We start from the raw sequence: 14,523 nt of genomic DNA, 5'->3' as shown, positions 1-14,523 counted from the left end.
TTTAATATCTCTAAACCAATCATCTGGTTTTGACAGTTTTGTAGAATATTATGTGCCTAGTGCAGAGAAGCTGTAAATAAAATATCAGTCCTCTACCTGCAAAACTGTGGTTCCTGCAGGCCTTTAAATGCTGTCAGAGATTGGACATCCAATTATTTGAAGGATTCAGGGATCCATCTTTCAATGTTAGCTTGAGTTACACTCCTGACGGCCCATGTACATAGAGCCTTAGACCCAGATATTTAACATTTTATTATTCTTAAAATACAAAGAAGATCCGGCTCAAAGAGTTTTATCAGTTTTGTAGATAGTTTTTTTAAAAAATGCTAGAAAAAAGTTAAAAGACCATAATTCCTTTTTTTTAACAGAAAATATTGGAAATAAACCTTTCTGATAATAATAAAATAATAAGTTCCATTAAGAACAGTAGGTTTCCCTTGGAATTGTTTCATGCAGATCTGAGGTGGTCAGATGGACGCTTTATTTCGAACACACTGGAATAGAGATGGAATAACCCCAATATGGTTAAACAGCAACGTGTAAAAATGTCTTGCAAACTGATAATCTATTACGCATTATTATTATTTTTTTTGCTCAAGATTATAAAAATAACTCCTCTTTGCACAAATGAACATTCTTTTTGAATGCTACTACTACTACTAATAAGAAGAATATGATTTATATTATAATATGATATTAATTAACATCAGTGGCAATTGTAGCACACTTGTGGCACACTGAATTTCTCAAAACAGAAACAAGCTACACTGCACATGCTCATTAGGACTCTTTCTCTGCCGGTAGAAAAAATGCAGTTAGATTTCTCCTGCAGAAATTTTCCAGGTCAAAATTGATTCGGATGTAAAAAAGTAAGGTTTTTTTTTTTGATCTATAGTATTTTTATTCTACTGTCTAAAGTTTAGATGACTTAAACGTACTTCAACGTTATCTTTGTGTTATCGGTTAAAAAGTAACATCAGTGGATTGTGGTAAAATAGGTATTGCTTGGTAGAATAAAAGCTTGTAATGGGTGCCATATGTCATAAATAAATGTGAGTCGTTGGGCTTAAATTGTAAGAAATACATTTTTCTTTCAGTAAAGAAAAAAATTCAGTAAAATCTTTGTGTAAATTTTAAAAATTGTGTACATTTTATTTGTAAGATAATTTCTGTACCATTTCTGTTTTTCTTCTGTAGAAACAGAAAGCTCAATAGTAGATAGAAAAAACACTTTACTGTCACTGAAATATTCATCTACTATGTAATTGCTTTGGTGTAGTATGTTCATGTGAGAGGTGTTTAACATTAGGAAAAGCAGTAAAACGTGTTATAATGCAGTTAAACGTCCAAAATCTGGGCCCTTTACATTTTTCAAACGTTTCCAGTGAATCTTACTGGAGTCTCTCCCAGGCTGATTCTGGCCCCTGAGCCTTATGTTTCATACCACTGATCTACGTGACTACTAAATTCATTCTGTTTGACATGCAGTTACTATGATTTTTTTTCCAGTGTTGATTAAAATATTTTAAACATGCCTTTGTAGTCACTAACTAAAAGTAGTCATATATTGACATGGTTTGTTTTATAATGGTTACTGTCTATTTTCTATCTTTCTTTAAAAAAAATCAGTGCAACGAAACAGACACAGAATGATTGTTAAATGTTAGTATGTTTTGATTAAATTATCGACGCTACACTAAGTTGTGCACTTCAAATTTGACAGCTCATAGGAATAAATGATCAAATAAAACAGGACTCTCTAGATATCCCCTAACGAATTGCGTCTGTATCCGCTCCCTGCGTCCATGTATGAATAAAAAGAATAATAATGATAATGATAAATGTCGATGACAAAAACAGTGAAGGAGGTGTCCGCTGCAACTCCCGGGAGCCCACTGCGTGGCCTGTGCTGATGTGAATGCAGAGATAGGCGTATTTTGAGGAAGATGATCGGGAGGAGGAGGGCGGGGGAGGAGAGGAGACGAGAGGAGAGAGGATGGAGAGGGAGTGAGACCCGGATGCTGATGCGAGTGAGGCGAAGGAAGGAAGAGGGGAGAGAAAATATCGATTTACGGCAAGAAAACCGAAGGGAGTGTAATAGAAGGGGCCTTTACCCTGCGTGAACTGTCATCAGGAGCGAGGAGGGGGATACGGCAGCTGGTTATAGCGCACCCATATCCGCGGATATCAGTGTGCGTGTGTGTGTGTGTGTGTTTTGCACCTGTATACCCGGCGGTGAGGGGAGGAGGACACGCCAAAGGAGAGAAGAGAAGATGCTGTGATCCGCTACTTGCAGGGATGTAGAGAGGGAGAGACGGGAGAGTCAGGGAGGGGGAGGACGGCGCTACGTTAAAAAAAGATGCTTGTTTTGCGGGGAATACGCGTTTCACCTCGAAGTATTGTGAGAATGCGGCGGCCGTGTAATAAATCGTACCGTTTGGCGAAGCCCAGAAACTTCAGGCGGTGTCGGTTTTTTTGACAGGCGGCGCGAGCGAGACGGCCGTTCGTCAAGGCGTTGAAGCTAAAGCTAGCCTCGCTGCTGTGTGGGAGAGCGGCGGCGAGGCTAAAATAGCATGTTGTTGGACCTGTGAAACAGGCCTGGCAGTGAGGGGAAAACAGTGATTTCATTTTCAGTGCAAGCATACACTTGACGTATTGGACGTTTTGTCCGTTTACTTAACTAAAAATAATATTAAGCGTAGGAAAAATACATGAATATTTTAAGGCAGACGTGAAAACCTGCTCGTTTTAAGGCTATATAAGGGTAACGTTTCTCATTAACAGTCATATATCGTTAACGTCATACGTATAACAAGGTGTGAGTTATAGAAATAAGCTAATGTACATAAATAAGACTCGTTAGTTTGCCTACTTTAGAGTAGTGGTTGGTATTTAACACAGAAAACACCCTAAAAACTTAATGCCATGTCAGTTCCCCCCGCTTTATTCTACATATAGCAAGATGTTTTGTAAAAAAAATAATAATTAAAAAAATAAACATTATGTTTACCGTGTTGTCTCGGTTTAGATGAAAAACGTCCACCCAGGTGTTGTAAATCAGCAGCAGTTTTCACTTCTATGGTTTTTTGTTTTTTTCACGTTCATGAAGTGACTTCAAAGAAAGTCCGTGTTACCGCTGACATAAAAAGACAGTCGTTCTAATTTGAGCATCGTCTTGTCTCCCACAGTAACTTCTGTGTAAGCTGTACAATATCACAGTAATTGCAATAACTACAGTGCAGTAAGTAGTAATAATTGTGTGTTAGCCTCCAGTTAAGAGCAGTATGAGTAAGGAACTGTCTCTAAGTCAGTCAGCTCAATATGTTGGGCCCTATCGACTGGAAAAGACTCTGGGGAAGGGACAGACAGGTGAGTATTGCCGAGTTGTTTCTGAAATTAAAACTAGTGTTTTGTGTAGTGTTTAAACTGTGCGCTTTTATTCTACCCCCACCCGCCACCCTTCTTGTGTTTTATAATGATCTCTCTCATCCAATCTACAGGACTTGTCAAACTGGGGATCCACTGTATTACGGGTCAGAAGGTAGCCATCAAAATAGTCAACAGAGAGAAGCTGTCTGAGTCAGTCCTGATGAAGGTACAGTCTGACGCTGTTGAAGGCGTTGCTCACAGTGACGTTAATGATGACACTTATATGTATATGCATATACATATATATGTATATGCATATACATATATATGTATATGCATATACATATATATGTATATATATATATATATATATATATATATATATATATATATATATATATATATATATATATAGCATGGTGTTTTAAGATGTTGACAAAATGTCCCATATTCACTATATTTATCGTCTGTATGAGTTAACAGTTAACCTCCGTTCAGATGTGTGAAAAACAACTCGCTCATGAGCCTCGCTTCAAAATCTTTCTCTCTCTATGCTTTCCCTTCTTTCTAACCAGGTTGAAAGGGAGATTGCCATTCTGAAACTGATTGAGCATCCGCATGTATTGAAGCTGCATGATGTTTACGAGAATAACAAATATCTGTGAGTTCCCTCTGCATTCAGAAAAAGCCTTTCTCTTTGGCTCAATGCAGTCTGCATGCTTTCTAGCTGCATACTAATCTTTGGAGTGGGATGAGTATAAATATTTCAAGAAAAGCTGTAATAATCTGCTGTCGTTACTGTAAGTCTCACTTTTCCTTCATCCCCTACTTTTATTCTCAAAAGTCTGTCTTAATGAGGAGTATGTCTCAAATCTATTAATACCCTTACAAAACAACTGTTGGAGTAGACAGATGGGTTGTCCGAAAGTGAGTACAGCCTGAATATTGTAGTCCTAGTATCCAACATCATAAGCTTATTATATCAAACCATGGGAAGTGTCTAAGTTTAAATAGTTTTTTCTTAGCATCTTGTCTGCTTTTCACTACTTGCACCACTTTTCCACCAATGTGGTGCCAAACTAAGAACCTGTTTCCCACATTTTCACCAAAAGTGCAAACACTGATATCCTTTTCTGCGGGATGGGCCTTTAATTCTCTTCCTGTAGAAACTACATCAAACTTTTGCAGTGTTCGGTTTGGTCAAAAAAGTCGGTTGGTCCTCTAAAAGCACCAGGGCAGAACTGGCTCTGCGCTTGGTCCGGCACCACATCAGTGGAAAAGCGTTATCAGAATCATAAGTTCAAATCACACTGTTGTCCCTGTTTGTGGACAGGTACCTGGTGTTAGAGCATGTGTCAGGAGGAGAGCTTTTTGACTACCTGGTAAAGAAGGGCCGGCTAACTCCAAAAGAGGCCAGGAAGTTCTTCAGGCAGATCATCTCTGCTTTGGATTTCTGCCACAGTCATTCCATCTGGTTGGTTTTTTGCACCGAGCTGTAATAACCGTGTTTGAGTCAAGTTCATATGTAGGATGTTGATTTAAGACTCATCTACTGACTTACAAAGCTATTTTGAGCGTTTCTTTTTAAACAATACAACAGCTGTTGTCTGATGTACTAAATGAGTGAAACACATTATGATTGTGCAAACACATTTTCAGAGTCATGCAGTTGTATTTGATTTAAAGCATCATGTTGACAACAACTCTAACAGTATTGGTTGTATGTGTGCAGTCACAGAGACCTGAAACCTGAGAACTTGCTCCTGGATGAAAAGAACAACATTCGTATTGCTGACTTTGGCATGGCCTCCCTGCAGGTGGGAGACAGTCTGTTAGAAACCAGCTGTGGGTGAGTATCAACTCTGTGTGTGAGCTTCATGAATGATGATGTACATACATAAACAGGGTTATATAATTCAACAACTTGCAGTATGACTCTGTACATTTTAAAGGCTCCACGTCAGCAGAAAAATACAGCGTCTACAACACAGATCTATGACTTCTTTTATACAGTGCTCATTTTACTTTCACTAATATTAATGGCAAACCTTTTCTGATTTTAGATCACCACATTACGCTTGCCCTGAGGTTATACGGGTAAGTATCCAGCTCTTATTCTCTGTATTCTCAAATGTTCTTGTTTGAAATGTAAATAAAAAAATTTTTTTGTAGAGAGATAAATCGCTCCAAAGGTACATGATCTAAACCAGGGATGTCAAACCCATTTTACACTGTGGGACATGTACAGTCCACTTTGATCTTAAGTGTGTTTGATCAGTTAAACTCTGCTTTCTGAGAGTGTAAAGAAGTTAAATCACACATTTAATCTCAGAGATATTTTGATATTTAAAAACGAAGTGCAATTTCAACAATACAGTTTTTCTGCATGCTAAAGAAATGCTGTGTTGGGCTTAAATTGTAAGAAGTAAATATATAAAATTACAGAAAGAGTTCTGTTAGTTTATTACTCAGTCTGTGATTATGAACATTTTTGTTATTTGACAGAGCATCCTGTTTTCTTTGAAATGGTGAACCCTATGTAAAAATTGTACATTTCTATAGTAGACAGTGAAAAAACAGGAATTTTCTGTCATTTAATTGTTTATCTTTTACTTATTTACTTTGGTGTAGTATGAATGGTTTTTCAAAAAGCTGTTAAAAGTTTGAAAATACAATAAAAAGTCAAATTTATGCCCCCACATTTTCCATAGCTCTCCAGTGGGCCTGATTGGCGTCTTTGGCTGGCCAATTCTGGCGGCCGAGCCTTATGTTTGACACCCCTGATGAAAACTAACCAGTAACATGACACTTTTAATGTTAAGTTCAGTCTGTCTCGTGAGTTGTTTTTCTGAACGTTCACACCTTTTAGCATGAGTAAATCTTTAGGACACTCAGCATTTAAAAGATTATCCAGTGTTGTCGATTCAAATCTGGCTTCATGGTATTTTTAGACTGAGTTTGACTAAATGGATTTTAGTGTTCCTTTCAGTGTTTTTCATCCTGAAATCAGCCTAAATCATCCTGTGACGGGTGCCAAGTTTTGTGAATCACTTTTGTATTGAAATGGCCGGCGATGAATAAAATCATAAGTGTTTGTGTGTTTGCAGGGGGAGAAGTATGATGGGCGGAGAGCAGATGTGTGGAGCTGTGGGGTCATTCTGTTTGCCCTACTGGTGGTAAGTCTTTTACTTGTGTTTTCACAGTGCACTTTGGTCTTTTTTAAAATCCCTTATCTAATGTTTTTTGCAGTTTTTTCTTACATCCCACGCTTGCCAGTGTTTTTTTTTTTTTTAATGCAATCTGTTTTTTTGTTCCTTTCTTGTTTTTGTCTCTCTCTCTCTCTCTCTGCCCTACAGGGGGCCCTTCCTTTTGACCACGACAATTTACGCCAGCTCCTGGAAAAGGTAAAGAGCGGGGTGTTCCACATGCCTCACTTCATCCCCCCGGACTGTCAGTCCCTGCTGAAGGGAATGATTGAGGTCAACCCTGAAAAGAGGCTCACGGTATGAGACTGCTCACATTAGTCCAGACCTCAGATCCAGCATGCATTTACACCTGTTTTCAGTCACCCGCCTTAAACTGGGATTGCCTCTCCTTCTGTAAGATAAAATATATGTTTAATGGGACTCTTGCTTTTGGTACAAATAATTTTTGTCTCGATTCACTTTTAGATGATCCTTCTTGCCTTTCCTATTATCCTTTTTTGCTGGATCTGCACTCTAGCTGATATTTATGTGTGGCACAGTTGCATTTTGTATGTGTTTTATTGGCACATTCATTGCAATACTGTACAGTCAGGAAGATGCATCGTAGTGGCAGCTGTTAAAGCATGTTTTGGGGACTTAACTGAGTCATCTAGAACTTGCTCAGTAATATTTCTAACACACACACACACACAAGTGATTTTCTGATTAAACTTTCAAAAGCAAACATTGCAGAGTTGAAAATGTTTTTTATGATCCAGTTTAATGGGTAATATTCTGCAATCGTGAGATTTGTGGATGTATAAAAAAAAAAAAAAAAAGTGATGTGAACTGTTTACACAGCACAGCTCTGTGGCCATCTGGCTGTTAACAGACTGTAGACACTAATGGCCCCATCTGCCCTGTCACCCCTTATAGCTAGAGGCCATCCAGAAACATTCCTGGTATCTGTGAGTATACATTCGTTTTCTCATACGTGACTGCTGAAGTGATCGTATTTAATCATGTACAGTACATCTGTGTCATTCCTATGTGCTTCATTTTGGTTGACTCCTACTAGGGGTGGTCGTAACGAGCCGTGTCCTGAGCAGCCTCCTCCAAGGCGGGTTTGTGTGAGGCGAATCTTGTCCCTGACTGAGCTGGACCCAGATGTGCTGGACAGCATGCACTCGCTCGGTTGTTTCCGAGACAGAGTCAAGCTCACACGTGACTTGCAGTGTGAGGAGTAAGTCATTTCTTTCAGCTTCCAAACACGTTTGTGGTTTCTAGCGTCAGCTTGAAATGGCTGGAAAAATCAGAACATTTGTGGCATATAATATGCAATGCAGTCACAAGCATGTAATATTTCTTTCAGTGTATATTTTGCTTTTGCTGTTGCGTATTTTTTGTTGTTGTATTTTTTTCTCCTTTTAACACTCAGCCAGCATATTTGACGTTATGCAACCGATTAATATTGGCCACAAACATCCTATCTTGTCTTATTTGCCTATATAGTGTTGAGTTAGAGGAAGGAGTATGTGGCTTATTTTTAGCTCTTTTCCCATTGGTGTGATCAGTTAAATAAACTGATTGTGTCATGAAATCCATGTCTGCGTGACCGTGTGAACAGCCTACTAAAAGCTAATCGCGTGGCTGTGTGGCATCCATACAGATTTCCTTTTTAAATAAATATTATGACATTTTAGCATCTCATTCAATCTGTATTTTTCTCCCACCCCCCAACAGAGAAAACCAGGAGAAAATGATCTATTACCTTCTGCTAGACAGGAAAGAGCGGTACCCCAGCTATGAGGATGAGGACTTACCTCCGCGCAATGATGTAGGTCAGTCTTTAGGGGGCAGGAGGGATCCACTCAAGAGAGGACGCTACAGTTATCGGTCTGAGACACATTTTACCGACTTTTTCAAGAGCGGTGTTCCTGTATGCTCAGTTCTCCTTCCAGTGAATTAGGGATTACTTGAGGTTATGATTTAAACACTATTAAGTTATAATTTTATTACTTGATGCACTGACTGCACTGACTAGCATTAGCATTAGAGATAAAATATACAGCAGTATGGCCCTTAATGTCCTTGTGTTGGAGTTTTAGTGTGTTTACCTGTTTCTTTAATACTATAAGTTGTCGCTGGCTTTTACCATGATTATACCAGCCTTTGCAGGACATCTGCAAGCTTTGTCTATGAGATAAAACTGGAAGGGACAGCAATTCTGTAAATGCAAATGAAGCTAAGTTTATCACAGTCACAGATGGCGCAGTGAGCAAAAGGCCTGTGAAAGAATTTTTCAGAAGAAATTCCTGAAGTGCGAAACACAGCACAAAGCTTAAAATTAAAACAAAATTTGTAACGAGTTTATGGTGGCGTTTCTCAGCAGACCCTCCTCGAAAGCGCGTCGACTCCCCTATGCTGACGCGCCACGGCCGTTGCCGTCCCGAAAGGAAGAGCCTGGAGGTCCTGAGTGTCACCGAACAAGGGTCTCCTACACCACCTCGCAGGGCCCTGGACACAGCTGCACACAGCCAGAGGTATAGCATGTTTTTCTTACACATATATAGTACATACACTCTGTATTCTGCAGAATTAGAGCGCAAGAATTCATTATCATACAGTTTTTGTTTTGGGGGTTTTTTTCTTGGGGGGGGGGGTTTAACAGCCTATTAATCTTTGGGTCTCTTTGTCAGGTCTCGCTCAGTCAGTGGAGCGTCAACCGGTCTCTCCTCCAGCCCTCTCAGTAGTCCCAGGGTAAGGTTCTGTAAACCAACTTGTTCATACTTTTACTACATTATCTTTGAACACTATACCTGGATCCATAATAAAATGCTAATTTCTGGTAGTCTGCATTTATATTATTTAACTCCTGTCAATAATATAGCTTTAAGTCCAGTCTCATATTTGTGTCCTGCAGTTCAGACAGCTGTCAGTGTCAGCAGGGTACTGTGTACATTTTAGCCTCATTGGGCAATAACAGCTCTGTAAACCAACAGTGGAAATGACTTCAGAGATAATGTTGACAGACTAGGTAGTAATTTAGTTTACCTCAATTCAGTATTACTCCTTTGCCAACTATTGATTCAGTATGTAACAATGCGGTTTTTTTGCTGATGTCAGTCTCTACATGAAGCTGCTTTAAAAAAAACAAATATTCACTCCTCGCAACTCCCTAAAATATCTTCTCAGTCATTTTTACACATCATCACAACACAGGTCCCTTAAATGAATTGTCTCACCCAACAGGAGGCTTGCATTTGTTTTCTGTCTTCATGTCACTTTTCTTCCTCCTCATGCATGAGCTAGTTTTATATATGATAATTTGAACAATTTGACAGCTTAATTAGATGCTTTATTGGATAATTAATGGTTTGATTGTGCTTGAAAGTGTATAAAAACAGTCCCTAAAGGGTAAAAAAAAAAACCTTAATTGGCAGCAATTACTCTATAGTAACACCTTCACAGCCACTGTCCTGTGTCACTGCATTCTTAACCCTGCCACAACTGTCACGAAACCCTCACTTTCAATAGATTTAAAGGGCGCGTACTAAAGACTGAAATGCACTAAATGAAAGACTTTATGATCGGCACTGAGAACTGCATTCGGCACTTTCACTCCTCACAAGATGCACTCTTCTGTCATTAAGCATGATATTCATTTCCATCCTTTCTCCATTTTCCATCCCTTCTCTTTCTTGTTTTCCATGTCTCCCACCCCCTCACCCTGACAAACCCCCACCCCCCAGTCCTATCAGAGCCCCGTCTTCACTTTCAGCCAATCAGATGTCACCTCTGCCACCGCTTCCCCACTCACAAAGGAGTCCAAACAGGGAAGCACCACCACTCCTCGCTCAGCACGGGCTCATGACAAGCCCAAAGCTCCCCCAAACCCAAAGACCCAGACCTTGCCCACCAAGGGACCCGCCAACCGACCCCACCTACAGCCCATCAAATCCTTGCCTCTGCAAAATCCATCCTCCCGCTCGCCCTCCCCTTCCCCACTCCTGTCACCCATCCCCCGTTTCTTCTTCCCTTCCTCTTCTGTCCTAAAGTCAGTGACTAAGAGCTTCTACCCAAACTCTGCCCACTCTGTGCCGCAGGTCACTCCCCAGGGCTCTCCGTTGCCCACACCCTTGGGCACCCCTGTTCACCACCCTCACCACCCCTCCTCCACCCCGCCCTCCTCTTCCTCGTCCTCATCCTCCTCGCGGGCGGAGGGAGGGGGAGGGGTGGGCTCACTGTCGCTGACCCCACCCTCCAGTCCAGGAGGGGGGAGCGGCATGGCAGCCAGCAGCTCTGCCCATTGGAGGACTCGCCTCAATTCTTTCAAGAACAACCTCCTGGGCTCACCAAGATTCCATCGGCGTAAATTGCAAGGTCAGTCCTGCATGTTTGCTCTCATATTTTGTGGGAGTTATGCTTTTAGTGTGTAGGATTATAGCTTCAGAAGATTTCATTACTTCTAATACACTGGTTTCCTTTTTCAGCTTTCATCTCTGTAATCGCTGAGGATTATCTATAAGTTTTTCCTTTTGCTCTATTCTGTCAAATGTCGATTGCGGAATTTTTGTGTGTGCTTCATCTCTCTCACAGTTCCTACATCAGAGGATATGTCCAGCCTAACGCCAGAATCCAGCCCTGAGTGAGTCCCAGCTCCTGGAGATAAATATTTGTTGAGGTGTCGTATTTTCACGGTATAAAGCCGTTTGTTTACGCTGTCTGTGTCTCCTCATGCTGTGTATTTCTTTTGTCTGGCTACCAGGCTAGCTAAGAAATCGTGGTTTGGGAATTTCATCGGCTTGGAGAAAGAGGAGCAGATCTTCGTGGTGATCAGAGACAAACCGCTGAGCTCTGTTAAAGCTGACATTGTCCACGCCTTCCTGTCTGTGAGTGTCTGACTTGGACTGTCCTTCACTGCTCTCGCGATCAAAGCATGGCTCTGGCTGGATCTGACTTGTGCTCTCATACTGTACACACTCCATTTCTCTCATTATTTCAGTTTTCTCTTTATTTAATCTTTATTTGATCTTGCTCACTCGTGGCATGTAGATGGATCACTTTGCTTTCACCAATGGCTCACTCTTTCTCTCTCCTCTCCTCACCCTCACCCTTTGTCTCCCTATACTCACGTCGGTCCCCATACCTCTCCCGCCTCGTAAGTCTGTCGGTCTCTCTGCTTCTTCTCTGTCGCCCCACCACACAGATCCCATCCCTCAGTCACAGCGTCCTCTCACAGACCAGCTTCCGAGCCGAATACAAATCCTCCGGCGGTCCCTCCGTCTTCCAGAAGCCCGTCAAGTTCCAGGTGGACATTGCCTTTTCCGAGGGCGAGAGGGAGCGGGACAGGGAGAGAAACGAGAGGGAGGGCAGGAGGGAGACAGGAATTTACAGCGTGACATTCACCCTCATATCAGGCAAGTAAAGCAGATGCTAAAATTAGCTAATGGTGGAATGAAATGTTAAACATTTTGACAAAACTGTGTCGCTCCCTGAAAAAATCTCAATTTTTGCAAATCTGCTCAACAGCTTTCTGCTTTGGAAAGTTATATGAACAAATCAATAATACTCTTGTCAGCAAGTAAAGCTATAGCAAGATGAGGTTTAATAAGTAAAGGGGTTTAAGAGGGTTAATAAGTAAACCTTATAGTAAAATACTCAACATTTCCTGAAATGTTTATGTTTTTGAGCAGTATTTTTAAGTTGAAACTGGGTTCAACTTGGTTTGTTTTTACCAAATTGAGGGTTTTTCTCTGAAAATAACTTTGGATGTATAAAAAAAATCAGGTGACGTTAAGATCATATTATTTTGGAACAGTACCTACCCTAAGTTAAATGTGTGTGACTCCTCTTCAGGTCCGAGTCGCAGGTTCAGACGGGTGGTGGAAACGATTCAAGCGCAGCTTCTCAGCTCCCATGATCACCCACTGGTGTCAGCCCTATCTGGTAAGATTGCTTAACCACACAATACTTTTCCACACACTGCTGTAGAAATTCACCCTGTTTAAATTTTAGTCTTTGAGCTGATTTCTAGATCTATATTTGTTCTTGGAGCTGGCTATAATAGCTTTGCATGATTCACAGTTCCTAGACTATAGTGAGCGAAGCATAGGGTGGAAGATTAGCTGCCACCTTAATCACCTTAATTCACACCTGCATTTCTGCCACTGACCCGTGAAGCCTGTGGATTGTAAACATTCAGAGTGACTTTCCCGTTCTCTTCTCTTGATCCCTTCCCAGATGAGAAGAACAGTCGGCCCCACGGGACCCCCACCCGCCAAAACTCGAGGCGCTCCGAGGGTGGGGGCGACAGGTGCGAGTGGGGTGACCGAGCAGATGGCGGAGGCATAGGAGGCAGCGGGGGAGTTCTGCAGCGCAGAGGCTCCGCCAAAGAGAGAACCCGACTGCTGTCCTCCAACGGAACCCAATCCCAACCGTAGGATAGAAAGTTAGACTGCGCAGCAGGATGCCTGAACTACACCAGAAAGAAGACAGTGTAATTTCATCTCCAAGTATCCCTGCAAGCCATGAGCTACTCCTATTCTTCCTTGTCTAAGTTACTGAAGGTGCTTGACCACAGAGCAAGGATTGAGCCTTTTTCCTCCCCATCATGCACATTTTTTCCAACTCGAGATTCTACCGATCTTATGATTACCAGGATTCCTACCCTTAAATGAGAAACAAGTGTTAACAAACCGCCCTTTAATGAAAAAAAATAATAACAATATGTGAATGAGCAGTTTGGTATATATCATAGGTACAGCTTCACAGATCAAACTAGGAATTTTGAAGTGCTAATGTGCATGCCAGTTAGCGAATCAGCCTGTTCAAGGATGCTGATATGATCAGATAGGCTAGTCTACCATATCATCGTATTACAGTATCCAACACCAAAAAAAAGGAAAAAAATAAATAATAGTCTTGTGATGGTTCTCGAGATTACTCCTAAAATGAATCAGTGCGCTCATATCACTATCAAGCAACATCTAAACCCGCCCACTAAAAAGAAATATGAATGCATCTCAGCAGAAGAATCCTAAAGAGTTAGCACCCTGCTGCCGCCCCAGTGAGTGGCGATGAGCTCAGTGAAGGTCCTGTTTTTCTCCAGCAGTGTCTCCTCCTAAGGTAAAGAAAACCAACAAAGTAAGCTAAGTAAGTGAATGTGAACAAAAAAAGATATTTTTTTATTTAGTTTTTATTTATGTTTACACATTTCTTTTAAGGATGTCAGTAGCACAGTGATCACAGTAAAGACAGCAACTGAGACACTCCACACAGTGTTTGACAGTGGAAGCTGCTTTTCCGACAGGCATTCATTCAGAGTTAAGTGTTTCGATTCTTTTATATTTGCTTTTTACTCAGAGACAATATGAAACAATGCTTCTAAGATTTTTGCATTGGACCCTCGTTGCTCTGAAGAAAAGTGTTTGAACAGAAATATGAACAGTAATATATGAAAGCTTTGTTTTGTCGTCACTATCCGTGATTAGCTTCATGAACCTCATCACAGCTGTTTGCGCCCAGATTGAATGAGAAGAGCATCACCGGCCTGTGGATCAAACAGAAACCGCCTTTCTCGTCAAGCTTTGTCTCCTGTTGCCATAGTATTCATATACTGACTCATGTCAAAATAAAGCAAACAAACAAACAAAAAAAGAAGATACACAGTAAGGAAATTCATCAATGGGACGCATTCATGATGCTGGACTTTAAAAAAGGTGTCAGCTTCTTGTTGAACAGGACTTCCTAACCCCACGCTCGTTATTTCAGTGTTCACCGACAAGCCAAGTATCCCTCGCCGCACCCTTGCTCATCACTAAGAGTCGCCATTCTGCAAGCAGACGTAGCAACTCAAGGCAGTCACATATATTACTCCAGTACTCTATCAGACTAGTCGATGTTCATCACAGTCTTCCATACAGTGCAATATGCAACAAGAGTGCAGAAGGATTTCAGAGAGACACAC

The 14,523-nt window shown here is 41.1% G+C and overlaps 2 protein-coding genes across 5 annotated transcripts in view; both read left to right on the top strand.

The window, feature by feature from the left end:
- LOC146626563 (receptor-type tyrosine-protein phosphatase H-like) overlaps positions 1-14,523 on the top strand; it is a 447,591-nt gene that overhangs the window by 362,990 nt on the left and 70,078 nt on the right. The window lies entirely within an intron of this gene.
- Positions 3,285-12,997, top strand: LOC146626570 (serine/threonine-protein kinase BRSK2-like). Of its 4 annotated transcripts, XM_085361342.1 has the most exons (20): positions 3,285-3,369; positions 3,501-3,595; positions 3,945-4,030; positions 4,703-4,843; positions 5,102-5,218; positions 5,433-5,466; positions 6,477-6,545; positions 6,726-6,872; positions 7,491-7,522; positions 7,633-7,797; positions 8,298-8,395; positions 8,445-8,450; positions 8,944-9,097; positions 9,254-9,314; positions 10,316-10,937; positions 11,154-11,202; positions 11,323-11,446; positions 11,764-11,974; positions 12,414-12,503; positions 12,798-12,997. In XM_085361342.1, exons 1-20 carry the CDS (start codon positions 3,285-3,287, stop codon positions 12,995-12,997), a joined length of 2,586 nt encoding a protein of 861 aa, XP_085217468.1. The 4 variants fall into 4 exon arrangements, with proteins under 4 accessions (XP_085217468.1, XP_085217467.1, XP_085217465.1 ...); XM_085361341.1 differs by lacking the exon at positions 8,445-8,450 and having other exon boundaries at positions 8,947-9,097; XM_085361339.1 differs by lacking the exon at positions 8,445-8,450 and having other exon boundaries at positions 10,307-10,937; positions 12,762-12,997.

Source organism: Diplotaxodon limnothrissa, linkage group LG8, assembly GCF_057381915.1.
Source record: "Diplotaxodon limnothrissa isolate DT_005_m linkage group LG8, D_limnothrissa_male_GT1.1, whole genome shotgun sequence".
NCBI lineage: Eukaryota > Metazoa > Chordata > Actinopteri > Cichliformes > Cichlidae > Diplotaxodon > Diplotaxodon limnothrissa.
This window is presented reverse-complemented; position numbering and strand designations above follow the sequence as displayed.